The 21,498-nt window shown below is 53.2% G+C and overlaps 1 protein-coding gene across 3 annotated transcripts in view; it reads left to right on the top strand.

The window, feature by feature from the left end:
• CPLANE1 (ciliogenesis and planar polarity effector complex subunit 1) overlaps positions 1-21,498 on the top strand; it is a 2,680,747-nt gene that overhangs the window by 2,384,820 nt on the left and 274,429 nt on the right. For all 3 annotated transcript variants that reach the window (XM_085631095.1, XM_085631092.1, XM_085631094.1), the window contains exon 50: positions 5,903-5,986. In XM_085631095.1, the coding sequence (XP_085487221.1) occupies positions 5,903-5,986 (84 nt within the window). The remainder of the gene's footprint in view (positions 1-5,902; positions 5,987-21,498) is intronic.

The following is a 21,498-nucleotide window of genomic DNA, read 5'->3' as shown; positions in this document are numbered from 1 at the left end:
TCCCCGAGAACACCCCGGAAGTTGTGGAACACAGGAAACGGCAACAAGTCATGGCAAAGGAGGTGTATCACGCTGATCCCAGGAAAAGAAAAACAAAAAGAATCAGAGAAGAAAAAGGAGGCCATGGAAAAAGAGATGAAAGAGTACAGAATCCCCTCCCCCAACCCCCACCCCGCACCTCTGCAGATGAGTACGGCCCCCCCCCCAGCAGTGTGCCTGTCGCCCTGGAACCAGACCCGAAATATAGGAGAATAGGGAAAAAGAAGTAGGAAAAGAACCCCACCAGACGGGGGGGTAGAGAGAATATTAATAAACTGGAGGAGGGCCTTAAAAACATACCCCCGGCTTCTCCCTCCCGCACGGTAAGTTTCCCCCAGCGTGAACAATGAACAGCACAAAATCAATCGTCTCAAAACAAGATGGGGAGCATTATGCACCTATTATGCTAGTAGTTATGCCAGGAGAGCACGCAACCCCTGAGCCCGCCCGTCCACTAGATGACCACCCCTGAAGGATCAGCCTTATCCCTGACCACTCCGTGGAATTCTGCCCATGCCAACCCCTCGACCCAGCACCATATCCAATGTTCCACGGTAGAGGAGTGTCCAAAAACGACCGAGAAGCGACGCACACAAGTGGGGTGGAAGTCTCTGAGCATCGACACAGTCCGCCGCGTGGAGAAACAGGCTTCCCAGTGCTGCCCTAGGATGTGCACTGCACTCAAGGTCCAGGAAGGCAGAAGCAGCCAAAGCAGACAATAGTTGCTGGAGTTGTCTCTGGGTCGCAGGAGGGCACGTACGGGACGAGGCCACCACATCCCACTCAGGTCCAACGCCTCCGGGACAGATCAGGCCCTCAGCACGGCGAACACACTGTAGTATACTGGCCGGAGCGTACAGCTGTGCACTAACCTCAGGGGTGGCCGCCACCGTGTCCTCCTGTGCGCAGTGTGAGTAGACCCCGTGTGCGTGCGGACAGGCGGGCCGCCACTGCCCCAACTCTGACGCCACACCGTCGAGCTTACTCCCCAAGACCCCGAAACCATGAACCAAGGAGGAGTGGAGAGCACCAAGAGCCTCGAGGAGGTCGCCGTATCCCAGCACAGCTCTCTGCGATCGCGCCGCCACACTCCCAAAACTCTCACAGGCCCGCTGCGACCCAGCGGACAGGATGGTAGGCTTCATCGCAACAAGATGGCCGCCAAGTATGCCCGACCCTCACCGGGGCCGGGACCCTGGGACAAGCGTCGCGATGTCCACGTCGCGGGTGACCGGGTTCCGGGGGCAGGCAAAAACTATCCGTTGCGTGGTCACGGGCAACAATCGTCCCCACCACGGACCAGCTCCCGCAGAAATCCGGGGGCGGCCCGCAATGATCAGGGCAGGATACGGACGGCGGCCGGGCAGCTCACCATCAAGGCAGGGGCAGTCACCGGAGGATCTAAGAATTGCACCCCCGGACATGCACTCGGTCCGCTACGCTTGGCAGTAGGAGTGACCACGCCGAAATGTAGGCCGAGTTTGGCACCGCTCCGGTGGGCCGACTCCACCCAGTCACAACCGGCCGCTGTTGTTGCACTGCCACCCGGCCACGGCGTCCACTCGAGGTCCCGGCTCCAGGGCCGCACAGGCCGCAAAGTTCCGATGCAGTTTTCTCCGGCGATACCGCATCTAGAAACCTCGGAGTCACACAGTCGGGAGCCCCTCTCCTTTAGAGACACGACCACGTAGCACAGGTTGAGGATCTCAGGCAGGATATCCGTGCGGGATGCGGAGGTTCACGGAGCCGGGAGTCTACGCTGCCGTCCCGGTCGCCATCTTGGCTCCTCCTCGTGTGTATCAGACTTAAAGAGTTTTAAAGGGAGCACCAAGGAATATACTCATTGAGCCCTATAATATGTCTCTTTGTCCGGAAGACCCATCTCTGTTCCCGACAGAAAAGGACTCTTTCAAGGGGGACCATGTTAATATCATATTTCGATTTGTCAATAATGACCCACATCTGATAGAGACTACTAGCTGCAGATTCCTTAACGTAGAATTATCCCCAGGCGTGAGACTGGACCCAGAAAACCTTCTTGCCCAGCATCTCTGAGTGCCGGGGGGCGGTACCACGCGACTCCGCCCCGACGTCTTCCGCGGGCGTGACGTCAGTGAGGTCACATAAGCCCCACCCGGGCACGCTGACGTCAGTTTGTTTCCTTCTTTTCCGCGTGCCACGCGGATCCGCATCGTGTCCCTGGCCTGTTTTCAGGCCTTCTTCTCACGCTTTGCATTTCATTTTTTGTAGCAGTGTGTGAATGCCTTTGGGTTTTAAGACGTGCTCGTCTTGCGCATGCCAGATGTCGGCGACGGACCCTCACCCCATTTGTATGTGGTGTTTGGGGGAGCACCATGACTCCACGGACTGCAAGGCTTGTCAGCTGATGAACCCGAAGTCCCAGTGGGAGCGCCGGATGAAACTCCTTTCAGCCCGCATGTCCAGGTCGGCATCGTCTCTGCGTCCGTCCCCCGCGGAAGACTCCTGGAACCGCCGCTTCCATCGCCGACATTGTCCTCAGAGGCCGCAGGGGCGTCGCTCGCCCGTTGGTAAGTGTCGCAGCTTGTCCCCGAGGCCCGGTCCCCGTCCTATGGAGGGCGCAGGTGCTTCGCGGGTTGTGCGGCCTACAGTGTCGCCACCCTACCTGCCGTTTCCGGGCGTGGGGGCATCCAGAGTCCAAATGGAGGCCTATGCTGCGGCCCTGCAGGCCTCCTTGGCTCCTCCTCCCCTTCCTGGGACGTCCACGGATCCCTTGACATGTGCGGGGCCTTCTGTGGAGTCGCCAATGCCTCCGGCCCCGGCAGGTTCGGCTCCAGGTTGTGGGGGTGTGGTGTCGTCAGGGTGCGGCCCTACGGGGTTCCCTCCTTCGGCCCACGACGCCTCTGCCTCGCCGCAAACCCCCGTGGGGGTCCCTGTGGTGTCGTGGGAGGTTGCCAGGACTCGTGGATTGTCCTCGAGTCCTCCTCGGTCCTCTGGGCAGGTGGCGGCCTTGTCCGAGGCCGAGCTGATGCCGCTCAGGTGCTGGCGGCTGTCGGCCCTGGCGGCACCGCAAGGGCTGACTGGGGGCCAGGGCGTGTCCCCGGGTCCCCCTCTTCTCTCCATGCAGGCTGCCTCGTCGGAGGTCGAGTCAGCGCTTTTTCGGCGTCGTTCTTTAGCCGCCCCGGCTCCGACCCCGCCCCGTTCCCCCGCTGCGCCGGTGGTGGAGGTCGTCTCGGCGTCCCCTTCGGCGCCGGTCTACGTCGAGCTGACGCCTGTGTCGGACTCCACGGCGCCGTGCCGGCGTCGGGTCGTCGATTCGTCTTCGGAGGCCCCCTCTTCTCCAGAGGTTCACCAACTTTTTGTATCTTCTTCCCCGGAGACGGGACGCCGCATCGTGGCTTTCTCCCCGGCATCTTCCAAGGAGGGCTCTTCGCCATCCCCACACCCACAGTCTTTCCCCAGAGGCGCCTCAGGCTCCCCACTCATCTGTCCAGCCTTCTCCTGTACGTGCTTGGCCGTTTCTTCCTCCAGTTGGGCTGGACGGAGGAATTGCTCTCCCCACCACGTTGCCCTATGGAAGCGAGTGCTGCCTTTGCCCGGGCTGTCTCCACGGCCGCTAGGATTTTGCGCATGGGCGACCCGGCTGCCCATTTCCCCGTGGACCATTTGCTTGAGTTTCTCCATCAGGGCTCTGGTGGACGGGAGCTGCTTCTCCCTTTCGAAGCTTAGCTTCATAATTCTCTCTTGGGAGTCTGGGGGTGTCCTGCAACAGGGGACCCAGTGCCCCAGTCGCTTCTGCACCGCCACCGTCCTGCTCCACATGATCTGGTCTGCCTTTCCTTCCACCCTTCTACCAGGGGCCCTCTTCTGCAGACTGCCTTCCATTCTTTGCCCTTGGTTTTGTCTCCTCCGTCAAGGGAGGCCTGGTGGTTAGATTCGTGGGGGCGTAACATCTTCGCTTCCTCCAGTGCTGTCTTGCAGGCGCTCATGACACTTTGCGTGTTGGCCAGAGCCACTTCCTGTTTGTGGGATTCCGTGGAGTCCCTTCTGTCTGGTGATTCTCAGGAGGGTGCCTGCGCTGATCTGCGGCACCATGTGTTGGATGGCCGGGAGCTGGCTGTGTTTATTCTTCGCTCGGCCCTGGATAACTCTGAGGCTCTTGGTCACACTATGGCTTCTTCGGTGGCCCTCCGTCGCCATGTTTGGTTGAGGGACAGTGTTTTTCCTGAAAATGTTAGGGTGCGTCTGGTTGACCTCCCTCTTGATGGCACTCTTTTGTTTCATTCCCCGGCGGATTCTGCTATTCAGCGGTTCCTTGCGGGGCTTCGTCCTCCTCCTCCTCCTCCCCCTCAGTAAACCTGGATGTCGGTCCTCTGCTGTGCTCTGGGAGGTATTCTCCCATTGTTATTCTGGGGTCTAGTGTTCGGTAGCCCCGGTTGCGTGTTCTGTCTGGTTGGTATGCCTTCAGGGTCCTTCAGTTGACCCTTCGGTGCTGTTGCCCTTTTTTGACTTGTGGTTTTGGCCGTTGGTAAGCCTGTGTAGGTCCTGAGAATAGGCCTTCTGTTTCTTCTTTATTGGCTGATTGGCATGTGCTGGGGAGGTGTGGTCGCCTTTTTCGGGCTCCTTGCTCTCCGTGGCGTCACGGTATGTCGCAGGTGCGATCTCCTTGCCGATTGTCTTGAAGCAGCTTGTGTTGGGCCCAGGTCCGTCCTTCTCCTTGTTCGCTACGTCGCTAGACCAGTCTGGCCTGCTGTTTGCAGCATCGTGTTGTAGCGGTTCCGCACTTCTGTCCGGTGTTTCGGCTTGGTCCTCTGTCTGGTGTTCCAGAGGGACTGGCTTTCCTTGGCCTCTGTGTTCTGGTGGACGGCTTGGTCCGTCTGTTACTGGAGCTGTCATCTTGCTTGGGCAGCGTCACATCAACCACCATGGGCTGTGCCGCATGTGTGGATGATGTGGAGCTTCTGTTGCTTTTTCTTGGTCCTGTCTGGGGGACTCTATATTTCAGTGCGGCTTTAGACCATTTCAGATAGCCAGTGAGTGGACAGGTTCAGGATTACTGATGCATTTGTTGCAGTCCAGATGGAGACAGAGCTAACACTGCTCATGTCTTCTCAACCATCTTGCTGGCCATGCTCCCAATAGATGCCCCCTTTTAACCTGCCTGTAGATTTCACTGCTGCAGTGTTAGTTTTAGTCAAACTTCAAACAGCATTAAAAACAAATAACCATAGGCAATATCAACGTGTCCCGATAACCTGAAATACTTAACAGCAGGCTCATGGTGGCTCCATTACTCCCTGAATCCCAAATTGGGAGCAGAAAATGTGGTTGCTTTTCCTATGATATAACGGGGTCAATTATACATTGTAGCCACATGCAGTATGCTGTTTGGTCAGTAGTATGGATCTTGTTAGCTTGTTGTTAGCTTGTAGGCAGACACAAAACACATCCTTGCTGGTTACAACGAGAAGATGCATTTGTTTGAAAGAGTTTCCACTATGAGATGGCCTTGCTAACTGTCTGGCAGTGTTTATACGATGCAAAAATAACAATTAATGGACAGAATGCAGAACAATGTCATACATTCACCCCAGTACAGAGATCTGGGCCTAAATCAATCGTTTTTTTGCTCACCGTGCCATTCCAGTTTGAACCCAGCCATATGCAAATCAGTCTTGACCCTGTGCCCCATGGGAACAGTCCAGCCCGAACTGCCAAGCCAGGTCCTCCCTGGACTGGAAACAAGCATCCTAGGACCGGTGTACATGTACATCTGTAGAAATTGTGGCTAATGAATTCAATATTGTTTCATGTTGTTCAATTGTGCGTTATAGTGAGATCATCATATGTGTTTAGAAAAGCTGACCCAACGTTCATTTTACAGGATCTTGGACATTACTAAAGAAAATTCCTGATTCTAAAGCCAGAGCTCAAAGTGCAACAAGCTACTCACTAAAAACAAAACTTGGTAAGTAATAAGCATTTAAAATACATTTTGTACTAAATTTAGATGTTTATTATTATGAATCTTTTAGACAATTGTCATTGTTTTGATACTTTACACTGTGGTTAAGCAATCAGGCATATTGTCATCATAAAATGTGTGCCATGGCATTCCCTCACTAGGGTCTTCAACATGAGGTCTACAGATTGTGGTGGGGAGATATCAGAGTGCTGGAATTCCCAAAGGTATATCCAAATCACAGTCCAATGATTATGAGCTTTCTTCCCAGAATGGGGAATAACCATATGGACCCTGAAATACCAGGTCAGTCAGTCAGTCATAAAAGTTCGCAGAAAGATCATATAAAAATACATAAAAAACATAAAATGCAGTGCACAGAAGTTAATTCTGGATTAAACAGGTTCAAATAAAATAATTCACAGTTCATAACGTTTCCTAATTAAAAATACAGTTTTAATAAAGCTAAGCACAGAGCTGCAGATAATGACAGTAGATAGCGACCTCAGATGATTAAAATCCTCATTATAAGAACACGGACGAATATCTCTTAGGATAGGCTTAATAAAGCAGGCCCTTGGATCTTTATAAAGTGTGCAAAAAACCAGGAGGTGCATTGTGCTCTGCTTGGCTACATTATTACACGGACAGGGGGTCAGTCTCTCACACCATCCCCCCTGTTTTGGAAAAGCCACAAGAAAATGCATTGTGATTAAACGAAGTCTGGTCATTAGGAAGCATGAGTGGACCTGGGTAGTCAATGACAGATAAAATTGTTGCTGATTTAAAAGTTCACGATCCACTGTATCATTGTCCTGATTTGACAAACTTAAAAACGTATAATAGGCATTTTTAATAACCATCTTCACATTAAGTTGAATAGATTCTGGATTTTGGTAAAGATCTTCAAGGCCCATCTTACAAAAGGTTTCTTTCACATAACGAAGTCATGGAATCGCCATTGCGTTATCAAGGTTCATACAGTTCCTTAGAATGCCTCTTGAGAATAATCAGTCTTCTGAGGTCCAGATTTTCCCTCATAAAAGCATGGGGGCGATATTGATTCTGTCAGTCACATATTCAACGCCCACCTCCGAATGACAAAATGAGATAGGAGAACTACCGGGAATAAGTAAAAGACGTTTTAAAAATTTGTTTTCTAATATTTGAATCTGTGCACTTTTGTAATATCCCCAAAGGTGGCCACTGGCAGACATTTAGATTTGTACAATGTTTTCAGTTCAGCTACCGGCTTGTGCCCTAGTTTACTGGCAAAACGAAAGAGCCCCTCTATAGTTCTATTAGTTTGTTGTAGCCTCATTATGATCAAATTGTCCCAGCTCAATTTATTATTAAAAAGATTCCACAGATAGGTAAAAGTTGGCACTTTATTAATAATTATATCATTTACTGTATATTTGCGAGATTTAGTTTTGTTTGGACCGCAGGCCATAATAAAAGATTTACTAAGGTCCAGTCCTGTCATAAATTCACTAAAGGCAGTCAGACATTTTTGTAAACTGTTCGCTGCAAAGGTCATCAGGACAGTATCGTCCGCATAGGACAGTAAAGGTACCCTTTAACCTGCAATCATTGGAAAATCCAATTGTTGTTGAAGCAGGAAATGCTCTAAGCCATTAGCATAAACCAGGACTAGAAAAGGGACCAATATAAAACCCTGGCAAATACCAGGTCCTTATCCATGTAATTTTCCCTTTTTTGGGAGACAAACTGTGGATATTTTCTGTCTGCTCAGGGTAGACAAAAAGTGTCACTGGGAGAACTGCTTTGGTCGGGAGTCAGGTTTTGAGTAGGGGCACCTCAGGCACGGCAGAGGTGTTCTGCTCCTCCTGTGCCGTCGGCAGGGACTAGGAACGAGGTGAGTCACTCAACCCCAGGCTCTGTCATTCGCCCTGAGGTGGGAAGAAGGGGCTTGGGAAGAGGCCAGGCTCTCCCCCCCCTTGCCCACCAACAGCATTTCACTTAGTGCTCATCAGCACCTGATGAAACCATGTCTAGCCCAGAAATATTGGGTCTGTGGTGTGCAGACCCACACTGCAGGACCAAAAATATCACGCCATTAAAAATTGTGAGTGGCAAAATTCCGCCTAGAGTTATTGCTCCAGGTGGCAGGGATGTCATTTAGGGGTCACCAGGGGTCAAAGTTGTGACCTCTGACAGCTTCCTTGCGGCCACTGACGATGATCTTGTGACCCCTGGCCTTTAGGGGGCAAAGACATTACCGAGAAGATAACAGGTGCTGCTCAAGGCAGCTGTTCACTGAGATTGCAATGTGCAACTGTTACAATTCAAAATAGAGGTGGATTCTCCACATGAGGCTTGAGTTGTGACATCTGTGCTGCATGTTAATGTATGTATTGCTATATCAAGCCTGAGAGGAATGGCAGTGCTGCTTGTGAGGTGCAATTCTAGCAGATCAGTAGTAGTTGCTTCGGGACAAGAGGCTCATAGAAGAGCTGCACATAGGTCCCAAAACTGGAACAGCAGTGTGTGGGGTATGAATTTAATAAGATTTGGGTTAAATATATTTAATGGATTTTATATTGGGGGTGGTTTCAGGTGCTGCAAGGGAATGAAAAATGTCCTAGCTATCGTAACGGAAAGTTTCAATTCTATTAAGAACTCGGAGGCGAGGATTATGCTATTCTTTCTTCACTTTATTGAATAGCAGCCATTTGTAGTCAACCAAAACAAACCACTATTCCCATGAACCATAGGGAATAATAAAGAAGCAATAGAGTGTCCCAGACTAGATGTCCATATATGCACCAATCACAGGCTCCCAATGTGTAGGTAGTCCTTCGTCTCTCCCCATTCCTCCCCTTTCGTCGCTCGGTCAGCCACCGGACACCTCAAGAATCTTGTTTGTTGGAATTGCCTGGAAGGAGTAAGAGCATAGGGTCAGCGACAGTAATGGCTAAGGATTACTTCTGCGGAAGGAAGCATTTCAACATGTAACCAACTGTCCAAGAAAGCAAATACAAAATGACTTTACTTACTCCAATAGGAGGGAGGGAAAACAGCAAGGAACTTGTACCCTGGGTGGGATAATCCTCGCCTCCGAGTCCTTAATAGAATTGAAACTTTCCGTTACGATAGCTAGGAAATTTTTCATTCTATGTCAGGACCGGAGGCGAGGATTATGCTCGTTTAAAGCTTACTCACCACCAAGTGAGCCATGTCAATAACCGGTTTGAAATAAAACCGTTTGAAAGTAGAGTCTGAAGACCAATCTGCAGCATTCAGAATGTCTTCCAGACGAGCTCCCAGGAGAGCCATCAACCATGGAATGTCCAGCCGAAATAGCGGAGCGAAAGGTATTGACTGTCCGATAGGCCAAGCCCTCCTCCGCCAGAGAGGCCAAGAAATTTAAAATGTAGGTCACATCCGCTGCCACGGGATTGACACTCGTCGCATACACCAACGTCACCATCGACCCCAGGATGACCGGTATCTTTTGATGGTGCTGGCAGCCCGGGCTCTAGCCATGAACGCCGCAGCTGGTTCCGAAAGGCCCTCGACTGTCCATCGTCCCCTGTAATCCGCCAGGCCATGAGGGCCAGAGATCCCTGATCGATAAGAGGGTGAGGATTCCCTGCTGAATCGAGGAGGAGAGTCGGAAACAGGAGGAGTGGGATTGGAGAATCCCAATAAAGTTCCAGTAGAATCGGAAACCAGACTTGCGACCTCCAAATCGGCGAGATGAGCACCACGTCCACCTTTTGATGCCTCACCTGGGCAGTCACTCGCGTGATCATGGCAAACTGGGGAAAGGCATAACCCGCTTCCTCCCCCCATTCTGCAGGAATGCATCTGACTTCTCCGCCAGTGGATCCGGGCGCCAGCTGAAGAAGCGTGGAAGCTGGTGATCCAGGCGCAAGGCAAAAAGGTCCACCGAGAAGGGCCCCCAGAGGTTCTGGAGATCTGCAAACACTGCTAGGTGAAGCTTCCAGAGACACCCGTCATGGAAATGCCGCGACTGGAAGTCCGCCACTCGATTGTCCTGGCCCGGAAGGTACTCCGCTGTGACCAAGACCTGGTGATCCAGGCAGTACTGCCAAAAATTTGCTACTAGATCTGAGAGGGCTTTTGAGCGTGCGCCTCGTAGATGGTTGATGTGCCGGACCGCCGACACATTGTCCATTCAGAGGAGGACGCAGGACCGTATGGAGTCCTTGGTCCATCACTGGATCGCGAACGATCCCGCCAAAAGCTCCAAGCAGTTGATGTGCAAATTCTGCTCTGACGGAGACCACACACCTCCTGTGGCAAACTCACCGCATCGCGATCCCCAGTCGGATCTGCTCGCGTCGGACTCTATAATCATATCTGGAACGGATCCGAAAATGGCTCGTCCATTCCACGCCTCCATGTGCGAGAGCCACCACTGAAGCTCCTCCCTAGCCTCTTCTGACAGAGCCAGTTTGTGAGAATAAGAAAGGCCTTTGCGCAGGTGTGCCGCCTTGAGACGCTGAAGGGCCCTGTAGTGGAGAGGACCTGGAAAAATCGCCTGAATGGAGGCAGACAGAAGACCGATAATGCAAGCAAGTTGTCTGAGGGAGATCTGAGACTGGGATAGAGACCTCCAAATCTCGTGACGAATCTTCGTCATCTTTCGCGAAGGAATGCTCAGGGTGAACGCCACAGAGTCTATCGTAAAGCCGAGGAAAAGAACCGTTTGCGACAGAACCAGGGTCGACTTGGCCTCGTTGATGACAAACCCGAGGCTCTGCAGGAGATCGACTGTCGTCTGCAAGTGCCGCGAGAGCGTTCGAGGGTCTTGCGCCATCAGGAGAAGGTCGTCTAGGTAGACAATGAGCCGTATGCCCGACATCCGCAACCGACGACCTGACGAAGAACGTTGGTGAAGCACCAAGGAGCGGAGGACAGTCCGAAAGGCAGAGTGGTGAACTCGTAAACCTTGCCCCTCCATAAGAACCGAAGAAACCGACGGTGAGGCGGGAAAACCGGGACCGTGAGATAGGCGTCCTTGAGGTCGAGACGCGCGATCCAATCGTTGGCCCGAAGCACATCACGCAACAGATGGATGCCTTCCATCTTGAAGTGGCGATAAACTAACCACTCGTTGAACTTGCGCAAATTTATTACAGGCCGCTTTCCCCCGTCCGGTTTGTCCACCAAGAAGAGGTTGCTGACAAACCTGTGAGGATGAAGTCAAGTCAGAGCAATAGCGTCTTTTTCCAGGAGAGAATGTACCTCTTGGTCGACCAAAGCAGAGTCCGCGGCGGAGAAGCAGAGCGGACGGGGAGGCATGGATTGCGCAGGGGTCCCGAGGAACTCTATGTGAAAACCCTGCACGGTCTGCAGGACCCACGCGTCCCCGGTGATGGAACTCCAGGTTGGGAAAAAACGCGCCAGCCGACCCCCCACTTTTAGAAGGGAGAACACTCGCCGGAAGAACTGGAGACGCCACCTCCTCTGCCTCCACTGATCCTGCCTCTTCGGCCACGGGTGGGATAAAAGTTGCCAAAGCTGGCCTGGTCTTGATACTGCCCACTAGTGGAGCCTTGTCCCCTGTTCTGGTTGGGCCGGCCGGACAAGCGGCTCCTTCCTCGTCCGGCCCCTCGGAAAACCCGGAGGCGAAACACCTTCCTGATAGAGGACTGTGCCCGGTCTAGGGAGGTAAAGGTATTAACAAACCTCCCTAGTTCCTTAATAAAAGGTTCGCCAAAAAGGCCCCCCTATGCCACGGCTCCTGCCTCCGAATTGGCCAGGTCCCCCAACTTCGGGTCTACTTTGGTCAGAGGGGACCTGCGCCGTTCCTTGGATATAGCACAGTTCGCATTACCCAGGAACACAACCACCCGCTGAGCCCAGGAGGAGAGATGGTCTGGAGAAATGAGGGACCCAGAAGCCTTGGCTTCCTCCGCCATGTCCAAGATCTTAGTAGCCGGGCCTAAGATATCCAGGAGTTTGTCCTGGCATGCCCGCCAGGACCTATCAGTGCCTTTTTTAGGGTCTTTGATAAACTTCTGGAGGAAGGTGGCCATCCTCGGGTCCATGTTAGGTGTAGCGGCCACCTTCCCCTCCAGCGAGGGACGAGGACATTCCGTCCTCAAACAATTCCGAGTCACAGGTTCAAGCGGGCGGCGAATATGACTGGCCACATACTGAGCGACCTTATCCGAGGGGGCCCAGTCGGAGGAGCGTGGATGCAGCACATCATTGGGATCCAACATATCCGCACAAGGTTTTGTGCACCCAATGAAGGGTCTGGGCGTGACGGGCGCCAAGGCCGCGAGGGCCCTGCAACATCATCATCATCCCCCTGGTCATCATCCTCACCGGGAACCGGGGGCGACGCAGGGGTAGCAGGGGGCACCAACTGCGGGACAGTACTGGGAATAAATGCCTGTTTGAGGCGATCAAAAGCATCACTATCCACGCCAGCCAGTTTTTTGCGCTTCGCCGGAGGCTGCTGATCCGCAGGAGGGTCAGAAGAATGGGAGGTAGGTAGACCCTGGGAAGCTTTAGCCAGGCAATCGCAGGCCTGATCTATTTGACGCACCAACCTCTGCTCAAGAAGAGTTATAGCCTGCTCCACTGCTGTGGGGATGGGCGCAGCTACAGCGTCGTAAAAATCGTCATCGCATTGAAGGGCCGCCAGAGGATCTTGTTCCCACTGGTCATTCTCATAACCATTCTCATGGTATTCCATCCTACCAACTATCAGGAAAAGCAAAGCAGTGAGTGGGTGAGGGAGTATACCTCAACTAATACGGGGGGCTGGATGACAGCCTAATCAGGGAGGCTAATAGACAAAACACAGAGACGCAGCCCTTGGACCCCAACAGCCCTGGTGCCAATGAATGTAAAGGGCAGCCTGCAGTACAAACGGGTCCTTAGCAGCCTTCAACTGTACCGACACCTCCCAGAGGAGCGTTTTTGGCCTAAGAATACGGACCCCCACTAGAGCAGAACAAAGCAATCACTGCCTAACGGCAGGTACAGACCTGTAACCACAGGCGTTCAGGGGACATTAGAAGTACGAGCTCACAAGAAATATCGAGCTTCTGCTCACAAGAAAGGGATAATTCCCTTAAATCGGGCCGACCCAGGTCAGGGGTGTCGCTGCAGGTAAGTATCGACCAGGCTGATGTGGCGCCGGTGCTCCGGGTTCCAACGCGATGTCTGGAATGCGCGGAATCCGAAGCATGCACGCCGCGTCAAGCCTGCGACCCGGGCGCCCTCTAACGAGCCAGCGCCGTCACCGCGGGTCGCAGGCACCAAAATTCCAGGCCGCTAGGGACCTCAGACGCTCCCACGGCTGCACGCGAGCAGCCGAGTAGCAGCGGACTCGCAACCAAGCCAAAACAATGAACGGCACCAGAAAAATTAAAACGAGCAGCGAGCGCGTCAAAGCGAACGTGCGCGCCGCCCGAAGACCGCAGTGAGGGAAACGGCTCAAACGGTATCGCGCAACTGGCAAAACAAACAGCCCAATAATAAGCGCGGCAAACACACACACAGCGCTGCAACAACGCCACAGTAAATATTAAAATAGGGAAACAAGTAGAATAACACAGAATAATTAAAGTAAAATTCAAACTACAAAGAGAGAAACAAATGTGGGACTTATCTTGGCTGCAAGCTGCGAAGAAAGAGGAGGAATGGGCAGAGATGAAGGACTACCTACACATTGTGAGCCTGTGATTGGTGCAAATATGGACACTCTAATCTGGGACACTCTATTGTTTCTTTATTATTCCCTATGGTTCATGGGAATAGTGGTTTGTTTTGGTTGACTACAAATGGCTGCTATTCAAGAAAGTGAAGAAAGAATAACTTAATCCTCGCATCCGGTCCTGACATAGAATTTCATAGTGTTTTACTTCATCTGACAGTATTTTTTTTTTTTTTTTTTTTTTTTTTTTGAAAAAGTTTTTATTGAACAATAATTCGGTTACAAGTACGGGCCTACAACCACCCGGGCCGGCCGCTAGGTACAGAAGGAAATCTACACATATCAAGGCTGCAATCAGTTCCCAGGGCGCTGCCCCGCAGTGGCTCCAGATAGTTCTCGAGGAACAGGAAGCGTAAGTCCAACAATCACAAAAACAAAAGGAAAAACAATAAAAAACAAAAGGCGAGTTATGAGGGAAACCAGTGCGGATCAGGCTCCCCCCGGGAAACTCCCGTCAGAACAATTGAGCAATCCGCTAAAGAGAGGAGTACCGGGAGGCCGGGGACGGAGGGGGGGGGAGGGGGTCAAGGGAGATGGACGTCCATATGTAGTTGTTCCAAAAGGCGCCAGGAGCCATCAAGGGTCAGGGGGACATGGCGATATCAGTGTCTACCAGGGGGGGCGTACAGATGCCTCCGCGATACGCGTTCCATTGCCCCCAAATGCTACCCCATGCCCCCGGCTTGCCACGGGCCACATACACAGTCTTCTCCCTAAACATACACCAGTCCATATTCTCCTTCCATACTGACACGGTGGGCGGCCGTTGAGCGCCCCAAAGTTGCGCTATATCCCTCTTGGCAATCATGTTCCCTAGGGCCGCCCACCGAGTCTGAGCCGCGCTGTAGTCATTGGGCTCCCACACATTCAGGACACAGCGACGCACCTCCGGCAGCAGCACAACCCCGGTGACCTGTCCCATAACCGTGTGGACCCGGCGCCAGTAGTCCGCCACCTCACGGCACTCCCAAAGGATATGAAGAAAGGTGGCGCTGAGCCCACAGCCTCGCTTACAGAGCCCGTCGCCGGAAAATCCCATCGAGACCAAGCGCGGACCCGTCACATACACCCGGTGGAGAATCTTGAGCTGTACCAACCGAAGACGAGCCGGAATGGCAACCTCCTTGGGGGACGACAGTGCAGACTGCCAATCTTCGTCGTCCAATTCCACCCCGTCCCCAGTCCAAGCCTCCCGAAGGCGAACAAGAAGGTCCGCCCGGTGATTGATTAATTTTTTATAAATTAAAGAAATAGTACTATCAGGGACATGTCCATCAAGTATGCGGTCCTCGAGGGGCGATGAAACAGGGATCTTGGTCCCCTCCCCGAAGACCGAGAGCAGGGCGTGCCGAACCTGGGCGTAGCGGAAGAACTCCCTGTCGGTCAGCTCGTATTCGGCCTGGAGCACCGCGAAAGTCTTTACCGCGCCCTTGTGCCACAGGTCTCCCACTTTGCTGATACCAATCGTGTCCCACTGGTCAAACCCCTTCGTGGTCCACAAGCTTCCCAGGCGGTCGGAAGCAAACAAGGGAGTAGCACATGTTAATCGCTCACTCCAGCCCATGGCCGCAGTGGCAGCCCTCCAGGTCCGCACCGCAATCTTAGTAGGACCCGTAAGGGTCCGGCCAGCCAGGCGGGAATAAAGTGCCCTGTTGTAGTTCCCGCCGGGAAGCAGGAACTTGTCCATCTCATACGCCGGATTCAAGCCGGGCGCATACGTGGCGTGGTTAATGGCAGATAGCTGCGAGGCCCAATAGTACCTGCGAATGTCAGGAAGCGCGATGCCCCCGTCATACCAGGGGAGAGTGAGCTTGGCAAGAGCAATACGCGCCCGCCCGTCCCACACCAGTCTCCTCTGCAGGCTCTCCACCTCCCGAAAATAGGCCACTGGGATAACATCGAAGGAGTTCTGGAGTGCATAGAGGAACCTGGGAAGGGACATCATTTTAAACAGCGCGGCCCGACCCAGCGGGGACAGGGGGAGCCTGCACCACCGGGCCGTGTCCTCCCGCAGCCGCCGAAGTGGACGCAGGAGATTCTGCTCATAGCGAGCCACCGGGTCCAGCGAAACGTATATCCCCAGGTACTTAAAGCCGCTCAGAGATATCTGAATCGGGAGCCGAGGCGGCAGGAGAGGAGGACCACCAGAGATGGGATAAACGCAGGATTTAGACCAATTGATCGTGAGACCCGAATTGTTCCCAAAGGAGGTCAGAACGTCAAAAAGGACGTTGAGTGACTGCCGCGGTGAGGTGAGATACAGGAGAATGTCGTCCGCATACAGCGAGACCCGATCTTCGAAGCCCGGGCCCCACCGGATCCCTCTAAGCGAGGGCTCCCAACGGAGCCAGGCAGCGAGTGGCTCCAGGGCGAGAGCAAAAAGCAACGGGGACAACGGGCACCCCTGCCTCGTGCCCCTGCCAAGGGCAAAGGGCCGAGAGACCCGCCCATTCACCACCACTTGAGCCATGGGTCCCGTGTAAAGGAGCCTCACCCAGCCAATAAATCCCTCTCCAAAGCCGAATTTATCCAAGACGGCCCAGAGGAATGGCCACTCAATAGTGTCAAAGGCCATCGTGGCATCCAAAGAAACCAGCACGGCCGGTTCGGAGAGGAACTCCGCCCTGGCAAGAGCACCGTGAAGACGCCGCAAGTTAAGAGCGGTGTTGCGGTGCGGGATAAAGCCGCATTGGTCCGGATGTATAAGGTCGCACACGACACTCAACAATCGATTGGCCAGGACTTTCGCCAGGATTTTAGGCTCCGCATTGAGCAGTGAAATAGGCCGGTAAGAAGTACAGCGGTCTCGCGGCTTGCCCTCCTTGGGGATAACGACTATGGTGGCCAAGCGCTGGTCGGCCGGAAGGGAACCCGCCGCAAGAGAGTCGCGAAACATGCGGCTGAGGAAGGGCGCAAGCTTATCAGGACGCAATTTGTATAGTTCAATGGGCAGACCGTTAGGACCCATCGCCTTGCCCGAGCGAAGGGAACGAATCGCGGTCGCTATTTCATCCGACGACAAGGGGGCGTCCAGCCGCTCTCGGTCCTCAACGGACAGGCCGGGCAGAGCAATATCTCTCAGTAAGAGGCGAGAGTCATCCTCATCCCTGTCAGTCACCGGGGAGTACACCGCCCGGAGGTGGTCGGCGAAACATTCCACAATCTCATCCGGCTCAGTCACACACACACCATCCGCAGCACGCAACTCGGGGACCACACGATTCACTCTCTCCTTTTTGTCCAGCCACGCAATCAACTTTCCCGCCTTGTCCCCCGCGTCATACAATCGGCCCTGCTGCTCCCTATACATAGTTTTGGCCGCGTCAGTGACCAGGGACCTATATTCGAACTGTTTCAGGCTAAGGGCATGTAGCCCGTCCGGAGTAACATTCGCCTCCAAGGCCGACTCCAGCCCCGAGATGTCAGTCTCAAGCTTCACCACCGCCTCGCTCCTAACCTTCTTGGCCACCACTATTTGGGCGAGGGCGTGTCCGCGTATCACAGTTTTAAAGGCTTCCCAAAGGGACAACGCAGACGACACCGACCCCTCGTTTTCACTGAAATATTGGTCCATGGCCTTAACCAGGCTGTCACGAGTCACAGGGTCCCGCAAGTACCAGGGGTTAATGGGCGCTATCCGCCCTGCGGACCGCGACCCGGTGTCAAAGAGAAGCCACAGCGGAGAGTGGTCGGAGATACCACGCGCCAGGTGTCTGACCTCTCGAATCCTACCAGTCTGCGCCGCGGGCATAAGGAAGTAGTCTAACCTGGAGAGACTCCCATGCGCCCCCGAATGAAAGGTGAACTGACACTGGGTCGGATGCATTAGTCTCCAACTATCCACCAAGCCGAAGGTCTCCAACATCCCACCCAGCCATGACTGGGCAGCGGGGAGGGTCCTTGGTGGGTGACGATCCAGTTCACCCGAAACCACAGAATTAAAGTCCCCGCCCATGAGCAGGAGGCCGTCCGGAAGGTCAAGCAGCATTCGACCCAAGTCAATAAAGGTGGAGTTCTGGAGGCCCGGGGGGACGTAGACTGAAACCAGGGTAAGGGGCTGCCCCTCCCACCTCCCAATCAAACACACATAGCGCCCTCTGTCATCCGAGACTATCCTCGTGATCTCCACCGGAAGGGAGGTTCGCAGGAGAATGCCCACCCCCCTGGAGCCAGTTGTGAAACCAGAATGGGCTACGAGGCGGTATCCCCCCCTGTTCATCGCATGGCAGACATTGCCGACCAAATGCGTCTCCTGGAGAAACACCACATCAGGAGTCAAACGACGCAAATATTGCAGTACAACACCCCGCTTAATACGGTCCCCCAACCCATTGACGTTCCATGACATAAGCCTCAACCCGTCTCCCCCCATCCCCTCCAATAGATCAAGAGGCCCCCAGCCCGCCGCACAGTTCCCAAATATGGACAAAAATCAATACCTCGCCCTGTAAACAAAAAACACACAACAAAACAACCCCTCTTCCCCCCCAACCCCACCCCAAGTCCAACTCCCCCCACCCTGCACCCCTGCGGGCCAAAGACCCCCCCCAACTTGCAGTGTGCCTGTCGCCCCACTAACCCCATTCTACAAAAAGACCCCGGAGGAGGAAAGGGACCCGAACCCGCCCGCACCCCTCACGGGTCCTGGTAAGACACAGTATGCAAGAGAGTAAGACCCAACTGTACAGTGCAAAACCGCAAAAGCAAGGACCAAATGTCAGTCTAAGGGGACCCGTCACCTGCGGTGCCCCCAGAGGGCCCGGGCCGGCCACCCCCGTCCGGCAGCGAGTCCAGCCAGTCACTTGCGGCCACAGGAGAGTCAAAAAAGGCTGTCCGCTCTCCATGCTCCACTCGTAGTTTCGCCGGGTAGATCATCGAATACTTCAGGCCCAGCTCGCGGAGACGGCGCTTCACCCCTTGGAATCCCATCCGCTGTTTCTGGACCAGTTGTGTGAAGTCCGGATAAAAATTGATGGTCGAGTTCTCGTAGCGGACCGGGCCACGGGTCCGTGAAGCCTGCAGAATAGCGTCGCGGTCCCTGTAGTGGAACAGTTTAGCCACGATAGGCCTCGGGGGGGCCCCCGGCCGCGGCCGGCCGCCCGGCACTCGATGGGCCCGCTCCACGGCGAAGAATTTGCTTAGGCCAGCCGGGGACAGCTGTTGCATGATAAGTTCCTCGACCACGAGGTCCACCGGGCGGCTGTCGGAGGACTCCGGTACACCAATGATGCGGATGTTGTTGCGTCGGGCCCGTCCCTCGAAGTCCTCAAGCCGCCGGGCCATATGGTCGTTGACCACTCTAATGTCCCCAAGCGCGGCCCGCAGATCCGACACCTCCGCACCCAGGGTGGAGGTCCGTGCATCAAGGGCCTGGACCCTCTCGTTAGTTTTGGAGAGGTCGGCCCGAATCAGGGTGACATCGATCGCGACAGTGTCGATCTTACGGGCCAGGGCCTCATATTGCGTCGCGATGGTTTCCCTGATGCCCTCGATGGCGCCCATAATGTCCTGCAGGGAAGGTTCCGCAGAGACGGTCGTGCCTCCCCCTGCAGCATCCAGGGAGAGGCCAGCAGCGCCAGGGGACCCCCTGCCCTGGGTGTAGCGGTCCATGTTGTTGCTCTGGACCGGCCCCCCGCGCAGAGAAGCCTTGGTCTTGCGCCCCTCCGGACCCCCTTTGCCCGCCATGTGAGCGCAGTCTCTCAATGGGACCTCCGATCAAGAGGTGTGCGGGCGCCAGCAAAAGGACCACAAACTGTCGGTGTAGGGGTCGGAGGCGTCAGGCCCACCAGTAGCAGAGGGAAGCAAGCCTCGGGCAGAGGCCCAGGAGGCACCTCGCCACCCTGAGCACGCACGCCAGCCGATCTCCTGAGGGCCAAAACCGAAACCGAAAGTGCTGAATCGGCAACTGGCACCGCGCTGAGGCCGCTGTTGTTCAATTGCAGCCCGGCCCCACGGGTCACCTTCACCCCGGCCACCTCCGTCGGGTGGGTCCCAAAAGTTCCGACGACGACAACTCAGGATTCCCAGGTCCGATTAGAGTTTTAAAAAGAGATATAAGATCAGCTGGTCTTCATCTCCCAGATTCCATAAACCAAATCAGGATAGTCTCAGGATATATTCCGAGGAGCAGAAAGGGTCCGGGGAGCCCTGTGCTCACGCGACCATCTTGGATGCGCGCTAGGCTCCTCCTCTATCTGACAGTATTTGATCTATGATGTCACCTCCTGTAATGTCCTGTGTTCCAATACTTGACACTTCTAGTAATATCACAACAGTAGAGTCAAAGGTCATGCTATGTCACTTCTTGAGGTATCATTAGGGTCAAGTGATGTCACTTCCTGTGATGTCATAGATAGTCCAAGGGTAAAACATTACATTTAACTCACCCACCACAAACTTCACTTTTCTTTGAAAACTGTGTGATAAGTTAAAAACCGGACAGTTAGTCGTAGACTGGACCCGATAGGACCTGACCCGGCATTGCCTAGGTGATGATGGAGGTATTCATCGAGGAGAAGAGCAGGATGAATAGGTGTGGGTGTGGCAATGGGGTATCAGAATCATCCATTGATGTAAAAGTCTCTGTGTACCAGGTAGTGAAATATTGTAACTTCTGTTGGTAATACAACTAATAAAAAGATGTTTTTAACAAAAAAAGAAAAAACAGACAGTAAAGAAATCAGCCTAAGCAATGATATCCTTTGGGAATAATTGTTGTTTGCTGTTACTCAATTTGTGATTTTGTTTTTGTTGTACTGACTAGATTAAGCTGTTGGACGTTTATGCTCAGAGTCAGTCCTGGTCTATTACACCTTTACAATAAGCTCTCTAGATGCTGAACTAAAATTACGAAGGGGGAAGGACACCCGTAACCAGAAAATATATGTGCCCTTGAGAGATGTGAGGGCTAGAGTTGTGACTAAAGAGCAGCCAGCAAGTTATTCCATAGCTCGAGGTATAAAATCATAAACACCTGATTACCAGACTTGAATAGATTGAGTATCCAATGTTCAGGACATCATTACTACAAGAGAAAACGATTCTGATAATATCAGGTTTCAGGATAAATAAACCCTTGCAAGTAGCGGCCCTAAAGGTGTTAGTTATGGTTTCCAGGGTAAATTACCTTTTTGGGGGGCTTGGGGGAATCTCGGGTTAATTAACTCAGAATATCAATATCAGATACAAAATAATGAGACGATAGCTCAAAATAGGGGATTAGGGTTACAATAAAGATTAAAAAAAAAATCAAATGTATAGGTTATGATAAAAAATTTAAGGAAGTAGGCGGATTATTATACTTAACAAAAAAAAAAAAAGTAAACCTTTATTAACCAACACACAACGTACAGAGTGACCAAGAGAGGCCTTATACACTCTGTATGCAGGGTGTACATTTTGAATAATCGTCATATTGAAAGGCCCCTCTGCTTCCATGCTACATGAGAACAAGCACAGAAACAAGGAAACAAAGGAACGAAAAATGAAGCAAATGGCACCTCATTAAAACTGGTTCAATGCAACAGGGGGAAGAGGAGGACCAACCTATTCGCTCCTGAGCACGTCCCATACAATCCCCACCTGGGAAAATTGTCCTCCTCAAAGAGTCCAGACTTAACGACAGATCCTTGTTGTTGCTGTTGAACTGATCTTCAATAAGTTTCTGATCTCCGATAATTAACCGCGAGCTATCTAAAGTCTCTGAAAGAGACAATTAGTTATGGATTCCTCAACTTAGAGTTACTTCCAGGCGTCAGACTGGATCTGGAGAATTTTTTCCTCAGCAGTACCT

Source organism: Triturus cristatus, chromosome 2_1, assembly GCF_964204655.1.
Source record: "Triturus cristatus chromosome 2_1, aTriCri1.1, whole genome shotgun sequence".
Lineage (NCBI taxonomy): Eukaryota > Metazoa > Chordata > Amphibia > Caudata > Salamandridae > Triturus > Triturus cristatus.
Note: the sequence above shows the minus strand (reverse complement) of the source record. Positions and strands in the feature narration are given on the sequence as shown.